The sequence below is a fragment of the Etheostoma cragini genome, chromosome 9, assembly GCF_013103735.1.
Source record: "Etheostoma cragini isolate CJK2018 chromosome 9, CSU_Ecrag_1.0, whole genome shotgun sequence".
Classification (NCBI taxonomy): domain Eukaryota; kingdom Metazoa; phylum Chordata; class Actinopteri; order Perciformes; family Percidae; genus Etheostoma; species Etheostoma cragini.
Genome location: NC_048415.1, coordinates 5,352,791 through 5,367,129, shown reverse-complemented (window position 1 = coordinate 5,367,129; position 14,339 = coordinate 5,352,791). Strand labels below are relative to the sequence as shown.

The 14,339-nt window shown below is 40.4% G+C and overlaps 3 protein-coding genes across 11 annotated transcripts in view; 2 read left to right on the top strand and 1 right to left on the bottom strand.

Moving 5' to 3' along the window:
- nasp (nuclear autoantigenic sperm protein (histone-binding)) overlaps positions 1 to 1,047 on the top strand; it is a 10,623-nt gene extending 9,576 nt beyond the window's left edge. For 5 of the 7 annotated variants that reach the window (XM_034881567.1, XM_034881570.1, XM_034881569.1 and 2 more), the window contains 2 exons: positions 141 to 266; positions 857 to 1,045. In XM_034881567.1, coding sequence (XP_034737458.1) covers positions 141 to 266; positions 857 to 895 — 165 coding nt within the window. In that variant the 3' untranslated portion in view covers positions 896 to 1,045. Of the gene's footprint in view, positions 1 to 140; positions 267 to 856 lie in introns of all 7 variants that reach the window. The other 2 variants (XM_034881564.1, XM_034881566.1) reach the window with 2 other exon arrangements.
- A 1,469-nt stretch (positions 1,048 to 2,516) lies between these two features.
- On the bottom strand, positions 2,517 to 9,430 carry ccdc17 (coiled-coil domain containing 17). Its single transcript, XM_034882151.1, has 14 exons — positions 8,735 to 9,430; positions 7,445 to 7,573; positions 7,132 to 7,200; positions 6,685 to 6,808; positions 6,427 to 6,565; positions 5,920 to 6,027; positions 5,606 to 5,748; positions 5,192 to 5,314; positions 4,363 to 4,523; positions 4,192 to 4,265; positions 3,802 to 4,011; positions 3,206 to 3,338; positions 2,765 to 2,851; positions 2,517 to 2,639 (listed from the first exon to the last, which is right to left on the bottom strand). Exons 1-14 carry the CDS (start codon positions 8,930 to 8,932, stop codon positions 2,517 to 2,519), a joined length of 1,821 nt encoding a protein of 606 aa, XP_034738042.1. The 5' UTR covers positions 8,933 to 9,430.
- A 1,874-nt stretch (positions 9,431 to 11,304) lies between these two features.
- Positions 11,305 to 14,339, top strand: part of lrrc7 (leucine rich repeat containing 7) — a 108,582-nt gene continuing 105,547 nt past the window's right edge. Inside the window, exon 1 of one of the 3 annotated variants that reach the window (XM_034881537.1) lies at positions 11,305 to 11,626. The gene's annotated coding sequence lies outside the window, so the exon portion shown is untranslated. The other 2 variants (XM_034881535.1, XM_034881538.1) reach the window with 2 other exon arrangements.

The following is a 14,339-nucleotide window of genomic DNA, read 5'->3' as shown; positions in this document are numbered from 1 at the left end:
GCTTAGAAATTAAGTGTTAACGAGCAGTTGGACAGGTGTACCTAATAAAGTGGCCGGTGAGTGTATATTTAATGTTTTGCATTGGACAGTCGTGCACAGGAGCGTTGAGTCTTTCACTGACTAGTTTTGTTTCTACACAGAGGAAACCAGAGGAGGAGAGCCCAGTAAAGGACACTGATGCTAAACAATCGAAACAGGAAGCCACAGTTAATGGCAGCGCAGACTCTAGTGCCAGCAATGGAGTCCAGGAGGGAAAATCACAGGAGGCGAGTGATAGGTTCATGTCTTATGAAGTTACAAGTGGCCAGGACGGCACTAAAATGTGCTTTAATGATGTTACCCTGCTTAGATGGAAGTATAGCCCAACCTACAGCAAAAACTACTTGCATATGATTTTTTTTCTGGTGGTTCCAGTAGTTTCTTAATTTGGGTTCTGGCATTCAGTTAATGTCAGTAATCTGAAAAGCTGACATGTTATAGTTTGCATTTATGGTGGGGAAATATACCTCAAAGCCGAATCCAAATGCCTCCAAAGAAGTTGGGCGTCCGGTTCAATTTGATGCTTAACTTATTCAGGTTGTTGATGAAACTGATGCATCGGACATGTTTTTGACTAGTTGCTGCTGGGCACAAGACAAACGTGATCAATGGCCAATCACAGTTCATACTATATGCTGCATTGGCTGTTACTGTTCTTGAATTGTAGATGGGTTTCAAACCCATAGCAGTTTACATGAAACTGCAGTCATGAATGCTCTTCACAAGACAAACTGCAACATTTTCTCTTGATGGGTAGGCAGAGGGCTAATTCCTTGTTTGTAACGAAGTGTTTTTTTTTTTTTTTTGTTTCCTGTAGTCTGCTAACCAGTCGGCCTCAGTTGAGTTTTCAGCATGACCGTCCTCGTCTTTCCTGATCTTCGAAACCAGCACAGCATGCCTGTCCAGCCCCCTATCCACCTTCAACGCCTGTTTCTGTAAATAAGATCCATTTTCATAGACTTGTCTGTTCAGTTTTGTATACTTGTAGTAAAAGAATAATAAAAAATTGTATCCATGAACCGTTTTTATTTCTCGGACTTAGAAGTGAAACCCAATCGTGATGAGACAACCTGGATGCTGACCAATTATTCCCAATAGAGGAAATGGAATGGCCACTAAGATTTTTGGCTAAGTTTTATTTTATTGCCTAAAATTGTCAGGATCGGTTTTGCCAAATCTTACAACTTGTGTATATAGTTTGGGCTGCTGGTTGCAAGGGACGTTTAAAAACATTAGGCTTTTGGAACTCCATTCCCAACGGTTCATCTTTACACTCACTTTTGTCAAAATGTACACTTTTCAACAAAACTGGACAAAATCATCCTGTTGCTCTCCCAACATTAATCAGACCCGTATGAAAGGGTGTAACTTTGGGTTAAACATTTTCTTCACGTTTTGCATCAACTTTAAGATGCAGATGTCTCTAAAAAGAACTCTTTGGGTGGGTTGTAACATCCCACACCTGCCTGTAAATTCCGCCTGTGCCCATATGGTATAACTAAGCTTCTGTTGACCTCTTGCGCATTTCAACTACAAGGAAAGTAAATGCTTTCATTGGCTTCAGAAGACGAGAGTAAGGAGCCTTTGTTGTTGTGTTGCATCCTGAGTGTCAATGTTTTCTGCATAACGTTTGTCTCCTTTTCAACTCTGGCATCTGTAGCGGGAGGGTCTTTGTACTTTTGCGACAAAAGGGAGGAGAGTTCATCCACTACTGTGGCGCTGAAACTGGGGAAGCTGCATTTCTGTGGACTCTGGCAGGTTTGCAGACACCTTTTATTGAGATGAGGTACATAACGCATGCATGGAATCAAGTTAGAACAAGGGAAAATTAGAGCTGATAACAGTGGTGGCATTAACGGATGAACAAAGGTTTTCCTGCTAAAGACCATGGTCAGGAAACGGTCACTATGACTCCAGGTGGCTACTCGCTGTCACTCACTTCTCCCTCACTCTCACACACGCAGTCTTGACTCACACAAGTTTAAAAATCAGACCACTTACGTGCACTATTTATAATTCCTATATTTCTTTACAAGCATCATTTAATTTTGCCCAGTTGTGGCCTGTTGAGGGTCAATAAATATCAAAGGTTCCAAAACATCTTTTATTTGTATCGATCCACTAGACATATGTACATACATGGCATTTGATTGAAGGCTAGTCTCACTTTGTCGAATTTGGAATAGTTAAGATGTGTGTGGACATTGGTTCTGTTAATGTAAGAAGCGTCAGTTTCCTTTGAAGTTCCATTATAGAGGGGTGGAGGTGGGGTCACATTTGAGCATTTAAAAAAAAAAATGTATTCAATGCTCTGTGAAGTAACTACTTACTCAGTTAAAAATTATAAAAGTGTGTAATTTAGTTACTTTTTGGATGAAATAACTAGTATCTGAAACTAATTACTCTTTAAAAGCAACTTGCCCAATACTGCTGATAAAAAACCCATTTGAATAATAATTACTCTCAAATTAGCATGTTTAACATCCTACCACAGCTGGGTATTTATAGTGACTGGTGCTTGTCGGATCAGGCTGTGCCAGAGTCTGAACAGCTTCATCTCGTCCGTTGACCAACCGCACACACAGTTCCAAGTGGCCCACCTGAGGTTTAGAGAAACATGCAGTCAGGTGAGTAATTAACTCTAAACTTCCGCCTGAGTAGAACATCTGATCCATATAGCAACTACTGCCTACAGATGTTTTCCCCAAAAATGGTGTCTTTATACCTGGTGTACGGAGTTAAGCTGGGCAAGGTTTAAGGAGGGTCTGATAGGCAGACGGCGCACTGGAACTCTCCAGTGGCCACTACAAAACTGTTGGTAAAGAGAAAATAATGTTATATTGACTATAAACCAGAGGATATGTTAATGTGTCAATGACACATGGTTAAACTTTGCAAAAAGCAGATTGGGATTTTAGAATTGCATGACAATCTGGGATAGTTTAATGATAAACTGCCAGATGGTGCATTCAATGTATTAATTACCTCTGTAGGCACAGAATACATTTTGAAAAGTAAAGTTACCAAGGCTCAAAGCCTTTTTATAAACTACTTTTTTTTTTTTTTTTTAATAACCATATCAACTGAGCTGCATCATCTTAAAAATTGTAGACTAGGCCTGACTTTCTTTCATCTCCCTTTTTACTGTAGAACTACATTTTTCTACCTGGTTGTAATGGTCAAAGAGTTCCACTCGTGTCCAGCCACAGGATTCCAGTTTGACAACCTGGCCATCAACATCCACATCTCTTGCTTCCTGCACCTCCACCACTAGAGAGAGGGAGGTTGATGGCTGCATCCTACTGAGGGAAAGGTTCATGTACATTTTTTAGATGTTTTTTTTTTGTGGTAATGCGGGTGGTCGGATTTCTTCTTCTCAGGAAATTAAATCTTACTTTGTCATTCAGTTTTATTCCAACAGATGTTATCTCAGGATGTTTTACAGATAGAGTGGGTCTAGACCCAATTCTATAATTTACAGAGACCCAACTTGTCCCCCTCAAGAGTAATCACTTGAATGTTTCTACTCCATGACACAATAGTGTACTGATTTTATTCTATGAGCCATGTTGTCTCTATGCTTGAGCTTAGGTCACAGAAGGCATGCGTGAGAGTTTGGGTAGTGTTTTGTGTAGATTGTTTTTTACCTTTTCCCTCTCATTTGCCAATTCCAGTTTCTAAGTCTTGTCCTTAGACTCTTTGAGCCACATCTGCTGTATATAATAATAAACGCATCTCTTCTTCTGTAGGCATTGCTCCTACCTAGGTACAGGCTGTTTGGCCGACAGGAGGGCGTAGTTTCCAGGGGTGTGGGCGTAAGGCAGGGACGGTCCCGGCAGGCACTGGACTGGGGGCAGCGGAGTTGGTGGTCCCACCTCCTCCTCATCCGAGTAGAGAGCTGCCACTAGGCGCAGGGCCCTCTGGGAGACATCAACTCCCAGCACCAGGTCGTAGAAAACCAAGAAACCAGCTCTGCAACACCAGAGGATTCAATTTAATTCAAGAAAAGGTGAGTGGGCTAAAACATTGACAAATCAGTAGAGGATTCACTTAAATGTGACTATAGGCTGTTTTAGAGGATTTTATTATATATGTAACTGAACAATGAGAGCTTAGCATCTAAATTCAAAATTGATATTGAATATAACTGACGCAGGGTCGTAGGAGGCGGGACCCAATGAGTCTCTGAACACGCATGTTCCCAGTGGAGAGGCGAAGGAGCTGGCCTGGAGCGGAAGGACACACAGGTACAGCATCAGGATCTACGTCACAGACAACACTTTCAAGTTACTTCTTAACTACAACTGTAGTTAAATGATGTACCAGTGAAAGAGGTGCATGAATGAGAGTCTTGGGTTGAAGCGGAGGTGGAGAAGGCTGTCGCCCGGGCCTGGGAGCTTTTTTGCTTCTCTCCATCTCGGCCTGTAAACTAGCTAACCGCAGAAGGTTCTCCCTCTGAATCTGCTCGAGTTCAGTCCTCACTGCTGCTGGAGAGCGCACACACACCCAACGAGATACCCACCCAATCAGTACAGGTCCACAGTTGCACAATAAATAATCATCACAAAATTTCTAGACAAAATAAATTTGTTTATCACAACTCACGGTGTGATAAATTATTGAAAGGTTGTAGGAGGTTTGTGTGCTTCATTTACAATTCCTTAAAATGCTGCTGTTAAGCTTTTTGGCTTTTGCCCTTTCCTTTATTGTTTAATATCTTTTTTGTGCACGCTATAGATGTACAAAGGACATGAAAGAGACTTAGCATCTCCAACAGAAAACACTGTTCCGACTCCCAACAAAGATGCAACAGAAGTGAGATGACTCACTCTCTAGTTAGAACAGAGAGCTCAACACACAGGGTAAAAAGAGGAGCTGCAGCAATGAACATGTAAAACAAAAACTTTTTTTTTTTCTTCAACTGTCTGTCAACCCATTCTGATAAAACCTATAAATACCATTATGAACCTCAAAGTGAGTATAATCTGAGCACTTTAAATGAATCTGTAGACCTAAAATGTTGGAGGGGATTGATTAGAGCAACTAATTATTTGGTGGGTGGACTATAGTTAATTTGAGCTCATTACATACAGCTAACAGCTGCTTTTCACAGTAAATTAAAAAGAGCTTTAATTTGTGGGAACTTTCCAACCGTCACTGTTATGGTGTTGATCTCTGACCAGCTGGATCCTGAGGATCTCCTCCTCCAGCCTCTGGTTCTCCTGCTCCACAGCCAGCAGCTCCCAGCTCACACCACGCTGACAAGGCTCCGCCCCTGGAGACGAGGACAACAGTGATGTGGCTCAGGGCCAAAAGGTAGTGTACCTTCAATTGTAGGCCATACGTCTGGAGTGTGTAGGCCTACCAAGAAGAATAATTTTTGCTGACGCTTGACAGTGCTCCAATTTCGGCTGTGTGTTTTGCACTCAACATGCCAAAACTGATCACGATAAAACAAATGTTGGACTCAAATTTAATAACCGTGGACTTTGTGGAGGACATTGGTTTTCTCCACTGAGCACTGCTGTGCTGACAATTCCAGTTTTCAGTTCATCATCACTCTTACACTTCATTTTGGCCTTGCCCGCCATCGCTGGTTGGTTTTTCTCCAGACTTTGGGCTTCTGCCTGCAGGGCAATCATTTGTGCCTCAATGGCTGGATCCGACCCACCTGACTGAATGTATGCATGCCACAGGGCTCTGCAACAAAGAGATGTGATTTACCCTTGTATAACTAGGCAGCTCAAGAGAATAATAAAAATAATATTCATATGCACATGTAAATAAACTGATTTTCTAAGTGTCCAACCAGACAAATGGGAAAAAGAAAATCAGATTTTGTTTTTATATAAATGCCTCTTGAGGGATGAATGTGCATACTTTATCTGGGTAGAAAGAGGGCCATCTGGCGAAGAAATAGGCTCGTAGCTTTCATGGTTATTCTTGCATGGGTATGGCTGATTTCTGGGTACAGAGACCTCTTGTACACTAAAAAGAAAACAAAAACACAGTATATCATCTAAATTAGATCTCCACTGGGAACATTATTGTGGAATTTGTGGAAAGTTTCCCAGCAATAATCTACCAAACTATAGGAAATATAATTTAATCTTCCACAAATGTTGCATTGAGGAGCTACCCAGGCTTAATGAAATACATAATTGATGCTCTGAATCTGAGTCATCCTGTAGCTAGAAGAAAAAAAAACATGTTTCACTAAATATTCATTTTAGAGGCAAAGCACGGAAGAAGCAGTCATTATTTTTGAATTCTATAGCTGACATATAGAAATGCAAACTGTATATGAAAAAAACTCTTTGTTGTATTCATGGATAATTACACTAACATCAATACACACATATACATATTCATGTACATATACAGTACTGTGATGCACGGAGATGTTCAGCGAGTTGTTGCAGCGTGTCCTCGTTTCTTTCCTCCTGCTCTCTGAGCTCCATCAGCAGACTCTCCAGGTGAGTTGTGTTGCTCTGCTCAGACAGGACACTCACCTGATAGGCCAGCTCTGACTCACACACACACACACACACACAGTCTTAGAGCAATCTTTGACATCAACATTGAGTAGGGAAGAGGATATTTGGCTTTCGTGGTCTCAACCAGTTTATCGTATCTTTCTCTCACCATCTCTCTGCTGCTCCAGCTCCTGGTTGTGAGCATGTATCAGGGTCAGCTGGCGCTCGTGGAGCATCGCCATTTCCCTCATCTCCTTCAGTCTTTCACTGTGACCCAGCTGACGCCCACTTGACTATGACATAAGACCATGTTTTTAAATGAATGGATTCACGCACAGCATTGGTTCTTTAACATTTTACACCCTGGAGCCAAAATGATTCGCATGACGTTTTGTACTCTCATCTTGCAGCCGTCTTCACTGAATGACCTGTAACTCATTCTGAAACCACTGGCTGATGACTTATTACAAAGAGATTTAACACTATAGAAGAAATGTGCACACTTAAAGCACCATCCTTTAAAGAGCTGCCAAGGTACTCTAAAATGAAAGGCTAGATGAGTAAGCGGTGAAAAGAAAACACCGCATAAGAAAAAAAGAAGAACCCTAATGCCCACCTCAGTATCTGAGGTCCTTTTTGACCATTTTGGCAGATTTTCTTCAATGGACATCCTCAACTCGTGAAACTGAAAGTCAGAAAAGAGAAATGGTTTTGCTCTTCCAATTATCTTGACGGACACAATGATATGCACCTGCAGTGCTCGGTATAATGAACATGTACACTACAAAATGTTGCCCTGACACTTTCATCCCTGTTGGGTTCTTATGGATCTTAGGTCAAACAATTACGGCCCGCTGGGTTTTGTCATGGGGTTTTAGATGTTCACATTTTTAAATGCAGTACCGAAGGCTGGTTGTCTCCAGTTGTACCTCATGTGTGAGATCTTGCAGAGCAGCACTCTCTGTCTGACTGGTTGCTGGTTTGTCCTCTGCCCTCGCTGGCGCTGGTTTGGCGTCAACATCCGTCCTCCTGGTAATGTTCCTCCGTTGACCTCTCAGCTGCACACACAAAGACACATACAGCGTTTTCCAGCACCAAACACTGCGCAAAAAACGGTCTGCAATCATTTGCATTGCAAACACTGTGTAGTTATGTCTTTAGTGAGCTGTAGTGCACTAACATTGTATTTTTCAAGTGTTTTTTTTTTTACCTATCAACATGGCAAGGAGACCCCACAACAACAACTCTTAACATTATGGGGAGTTCCTGACTTCGTGTTATAATGAATTAATAAATAATTTTAATAAATATACATAATACAGTTCCATTTGCATCTCCTTTAAGAATCATGAGATCTTTAAATATAAATTTCTTTTTTAAAGCCATCTTTATTTATAATGCCCCTTTCAAACATGACAAAATGCAAAGCGCTGAACTAAGGTACTGGAAAAACAGACAAGAAAAAGGAATAAGAGAAAAGTATATATAAATGGATTAGAGATAAATAAATGGATTTAGAGAAAATGCACGTTTAGATAAATAGGAATGAATAAAATATATTTAATAAGGAATTACATGTTTAAAACAATATCAATAATAATTTAGAACTATGAATTCTTTAATTATAAATTAAGAAAGACAATAACTCATATATATATATATATATATATATATATATATATATATATAAAACACTGAAACCATAGAAGTTATAACACGTTAAAGCAAATATTAACACTTAAAATAACTTAAAATAGTAAAAGTTAGTAAAATTGTGATTCAAATTTTAAGTGAAAGCCACACTGAATAAGTAGATTTTTAGTCTCCGTTTAAAGGTTTTTATATTTCCAGCTCCTCTCAGATCCTCAGGCAGGCTGTTCCTACATCTGTGTGCATAGTAGCTGAAAGCAGCATCACCACACGTTTTAGTTCTGCTTTGTGGAACAACTAAAAGAGAAGAGTGGGAGGATCTGAGGAGCCTTCCCGGCTCATAAAATAAAAGCCTTTGTGAGATTTAGTCGGGTGCTAGGCTATGTTGTAGTGCCTTAAAAAATAGTAAAAGGATTTTAAAATCAACACAAAAACTAACAGATACTCAGTGTAAAATTTATAGCTGAATTAACCCTTCCACTTTAATCGCATAAATAGTCACTTTAGTATCAGTCTTTTACCTAATCCACCTGCTCAGACGTTGCTCTCCTTCAGTTCGATTTACTCACCTGAATGAGATCAGGGGTTCTTGTCTGCTTAGGGTCCCCGCGTCCAGGTCTGTCTCTTAGGAGATGTTCAGAGCTGTGTCTTTGCAGCAGACGGTGTCTTACCTCACTCCCAATGCAGAACAGTGCTTTGTGTTTCTCAAGCATTCCAGTGGAGCGAAACACCATGTTACATTCTCCGCAGATCAATTCCCTATCCATCTGGTTTCAGAACTGGTGTTTATCATGGGGGTCGGGGGCTTGAATAAAAACAAAAAGCTCAAATAAAGTGGGGTTTAAATATCAAACAAATAGCCTAACGTTAAACGGAAATAGTGTAGAAATAATACACAAAACAATATTAGGTCCCCCCAAAAGATATTGTTGCAAAGAGTATTCTCCAAATACTGTAAGTACAGAAACTACCTCGTCGTATTCGAAATGAAATTGAAATGAAGGGTTGGTTCGCTTCAAAGCTGTAAAACATGTTTGGTTTGTTCCTTAACTTCCGAGGCTTGTATGTTTGTTGGTAACTGTCTCCATGGCACAATGAGTTCTTCTAAACATACGCCCCAATTGCGCCTGCCTGTTTTATAAGTCATCTCATTTTATATTGTATATGAATGTGTCAAAAGTGAAGTCTTTCCAACCCAAAAGAAGCCTATTTTAATGGTGAAACTAGGGATCCTGTCTGAAGCAAACAGAAGAAAGCTCTCAGTTTGTGCACTTCCCTCTCCAACTACATTAAGCTAACACTTTTTCTTTTACTAGTTGAATATTCATGACAGGCCCTTTTTGATTATTATTTTCAGACTGCCTGATGTTTTCTTCTCACCCTCGGGTGGACACTCTGAGAGGCTGACTGCAGATGTGTAGGGGAAGCCTGGCTCCAAAGCAACAGCAGTAAAGGACGTGACCTCAGTGAGTACATTCACGCTCACAGTCACAACTCTGTGCAAAAAACCATCGTCGGAAAAAAAAGACAACAATTCTTGAATGTCAAAACTCACCAGAGTCACCGTGTAAACCACATTCTGTAGTATTCTACGTTCACATATCACGACTGGGTAATGCAAAGTCTGGCTGTACAGGTTTTAGAACAGGACTCTACAAGGACAGCTCTTAGCAGGTCAGTTCCTTTGAGAGGATTTTCTCACATCCAACTGCTTCATAGAGACTCCTTATAGATGTGTTCAATCTCAAAGGCAAAACCGGAGTCTCCCTCAAGTCACAAAAGTATGACGCAATCAGCTCATCTACATTGTAACATGTAAATGTGACACCCCGATTTGGATTTCAGCAGTAAACAAACGGAAGCGGTATTTAACAGTGTGGGTCTGTTTTCTACTTCAGGCAAATTCAACTCAATTGTAGTCATGTACTTCTTCTCATATTCGGTCAGCTTGTGTTGAAAAGAACACTCACAAATCATTATATATGTATATCAATAATATATTTTGGGTTGAACCCTATATGCACACTTTATACACACAATAACAATTCTCTTAGTTTAGGTTCCCCCTGCGGACAGCTGGATGTATCAGCTTTAACTGTTACACTGAAGGTTGTGGCAACTAAAGTACTGCTGTAACAACAGATTTTAGTCTATGATTGTAATACTATGTGTAGTATTTAATTAGTAGCGTTGCATTCATTCCAGAATTATCTACTGAGCAAACTCTCAAGATGTACTTGATATGTATATTTTTTAATCTAATTGAGTCAGGATAGAGCCAGTCTGACAAGTAACAGTACATGAGGCATGCACTCTAACCTGTGCCAACCAATCCATCTGTCTGCACAAGCACTTGGAAGGATTGTGGGTAAGGTTTAGAAGGGAAGTACTGATTTCGACCTTTACACATTTTTTTACTGTATTGTACTGTACATGGTGAGCCTGCGGAGATGTGGATGTTGTTGCAGGAATGGCTTGAGGAGTTTCTATGGATATTTTTTGCCGCTACAAACACTTAATCGTTTACTGCTGTGAAGTCTGTTTCATACAAACCCGACTTTGGTTGGACTATCCCTTAAGATCCCTTATAAGAGAAGTATTCAACCACTCACATTTTGCACTGAAAACTCTTCCATTCTGGTGGAAGGATTTTGTGCACCACAATTGAAGATTAAATGGAGAGTTGTTTCCCTTTTAGTTTACAAATACACTAATTTGTTCAATTCATCTTAATCACCCCATTCATACCAAGGATAACCATACTTATTCTCAGTTCTGCATTTAACTGCTTATATCAGGCTGCCCTGAAGCAACAACAGCCTCTGTAATAATACTGCTGCTGAGAGCTGAAATATTCAACATCCATCCACACCTCTGACAGAGCGACAGAAAGAGAGAGAGCGAGTTGAGGACTTGAACTCTTTTATCTCTCCCACATCTCTCCTCTTGCTCTGCAACACACACTCACACATGTCGGTTTGTTGCTAAGCAACTGTAAAATAAAGCAGTAGGCTCTGAAGTCAGAGAGAGGAGAGCGAAAGAGTTCACAAGTACCACAATCCAGTACTGTTTGTTTGGCTCTGTACATGATCCCACCACAGCTCTCAGTATACCATCTGTGAATCTGCGAGGACTTCTCGTTGCCCGTCAGCTGACCAATCAGCGTTAGCTGGGAGGGGGAGGCGGACCCAGCGGTTCCCTAGGTTACCTGTGTGATTGACGTTCAGCCTCCTGCAGCGGAGCGCGCGGCAGTGTATCACGGATGCTCCTTCTTCCCCCCGAAGACTGTGGAGAAATCTGGAGGAGACGGAGAGAAAACACAAGAGCAAGAGGCATGCTAATTATTTAAAGTCCTTGGCTGTCTTCCTCCTGCTCTCTTTACTTGAGAGATGAAAGCCGGAGCAGTGGAAGAAGCCGGCTGAAGGGAGAGGAAAGGATTCCTGAAGAAGGGGGATTTGTTGGTAAGTGAAGCCCCTCACCACTTTTCTCTGTCTGTCTTGGCTTCACCAGTCACCTTTCCTTGCCAGAACTGTTAATAATGGGATAGCAGGTAAACAGGTTTTGTTTGGGCTCTATGTTATATATATGTGTGTGTGGGTGAGATGGAGAGAGAGAGACAGATTTTCTGCATGCTGCGTGGCTGTATAGGTGGTTTGGTTTCCCTGTATATCACATTGGATGGCTGTTTTACAGTGTGCCAAAGCTTACGCTGAGTTAAGAGCTGCTGGTCTAAATGGGAATGTATAGGAGCCAGAGTGATTAAAATGACACCGTACGTACGAGCTGTGTCAGTCATTTCGGGGCTACAATTACAGCTGAGGCCAGGATTTCTAGGCTTGCCTACTGTATCTGCATAGGAGGAGGAGTATTAATTACATAACCATCTATACTTCTGAATCTCTGTGCAGTATCATGCTGTCCCAGTAGTCCAGAAAAGCTTCCCTGCTAGAGTGTGTGTGGCTGTCTGTTGGCTACTGTAACCTAGAAAAACGTAGAGGCCGTTTCTAGTGGAATAGTTTGAAGAAATCAATCTGTAGATATACATACGATACGTTAGGCTATATGCGTCCCTAAATTGGAGGATTCGTGTTATCGGTGTGCAGAGATGTGTGATGTAACAAGTGGGCAGTTGAAAAAAATCCCTGAAAACTGATTTCTGTGTTACAATTTGGAAAGATCATGAAGAGACAATGAGATGGCAGTCATGCATTGGGTTAAATTCTCTGTAAGGGAAATGGCATTGGTGCCAGCCCTCTGTGCCATCAGGATTCTGTAGAACCTCCATTTGTCACCTCGGGTCAGGCTCCTTCGTGCCCTCAGGACACAGCTGTGCACAATCTGGGGACTTGGCTTTCTGCTCGGCTGCTCTCTCGCCCAGAGTCTTCTGCCCGACTACCTGAGGATGCCAAAAATGTTTTAAAGCCTTAAGTTTTAAATCAGGTGTGACAACTTTAATCTGCAGGAAGTCTTTTTTGGTTGTTCTTCTGTTGGGCTTTGTGAGATTGGTGCTGAACTACAGAAAGAAAAACTGATATTGGTATTGTACGTTTGTGAATGCAGGAATGCAATAAAATCATTTCATATATCCTAAATAATATCACCGTTTAACAAAAGCACAACCCAAAACTATAATTGGTTTTGGATTATTCTTGCATATCTTGATTATCAGTATGCACATTGAAGATGCATCAACACATAAACCTAGTACTGAAAGGATTAGTTGATTATTCCATCACTGAAAAATGAACAGGCAACTACTTAGATCATCAAATAATCATTTTAGTCTGATTCATTGACATTGTTCTAGATTTATACAGATAATGACAATAATTCCTATTTGCAGCCCTATAGAAATTCAACATTCCAGCATCCATATGACAGATCTTAACCTTGGTTTGGGTAATTTGCATTAATCACAATAGTCTTTCTTTATACTAAATCATAACCGGTGAAACAAAATCACCTCAACAAGTCATGGTCATTTGTATGAGTGAAGCATGTAGTTTACCCATTTATTTGATCCTGGCTATATTTTTCAATGCATATTCTAAACAGTGTTTTTTAAAAACAAAGTAATTATCCAAGAAGCCCATCACCATCTTCAGGAAACAACTCATTTCTATAAAAACGTAGTGACCCAAAACAAAAACTAAAGTCATTTGACTTAGAAGTCATTTTTACCCTGCCCTGTCTTTGTTGCCACACAGAACACATTGTTTTTTTGTGTGCTGATTGTGATATTTTCTTAGAATAAATGTGACAGTTTTTAAAGCAAAAAGGATTTACCAGAATTGTTGAAACAACATGTTTAAAAAATTTATATTTTGCCCTTTTTATCGGTTTGGTTAATGAAATATGGGGAATATTAAATCGCAGTGTTTATAAAATCCGAAATACTTTACTAACTGTATTACAAACTTAGGAAATGAGTTGAAGAACAGCCTAGATTGATTAAAACAGAAATATATTCTACTCACCATCAAAATCCTCAAAAATCTAATTTTATTAGATGTCATTTTAAAAGCATTATATAGAAAGTCAATAAATGGAACAGATTTGTTTCTAATACATTTTTAAAGAGGTGCTTCCTTTGCCTATGATCACACTCTTTCTTCCCTCTGAATGGAGACATTTTATTCCAACCATCTTAATGTAACTGACTCACTCTGTTTGTAAAACTCTGCTCCATCTTGTCCACTGGAAGAGAACTGACTAGCATCGAAGCCTAACAGGTTTTTGAACTGGTTATAGGTAAGCCAAAGAAATTCTGTAGACTTAGTTAATATTTTTATGAGCCTGTCCAGTGACTAAATGTCTGATATCGGTCCACACAATGGATTCAGATCCTCGCTCCATTCTATTCTGTTTAGATGTATGTGTCATACATCTATACAGAATAAATCTCTCAGTTTAGCTAAAAGCTCAGATGAAGGCTGCAAGCTTCCTCGGTGAGAATAAATCAGAGATTCCATAGCATTACAGTAGCTATAGAGTGGTAGGTGTTCGGGTCTCTCGAGCTGCTGCCTGTCTGTCTGCCTGCGTAGGAGGAAACATCTCATCTTCACAGCTCTGTCTACTGCAGATAAAAAGCTTTGGGATTTGTTTCTGCTTCATTAGACTGCATGCAGAGCTGTGGCAAGGAAGATGAGTGAGAGAAGGGGTGGGGGTGGGGGG

Coding starts and splice junctions, on each gene's coding strand:
- ccdc17 (XM_034882151.1), bottom strand. CDS start 8,932: ATGGATAGGGAATTGATCTGCGGAGAATGTAACATGGTGTTTCGCTCC. Junction 3,339..3,801: donor GCCAAACAGCCTGTACCTAG/GTAGGAGCAATG, acceptor TTCCCTCAGTAG/GATGCAGCCATCAACCTCCC. Junction 2,852..3,205: donor TCTTTGACCATTACAACCAG/GTAGAAAAATGT, acceptor CTTTACCAACAG/TTTTGTAGTGGCCACTGGAG.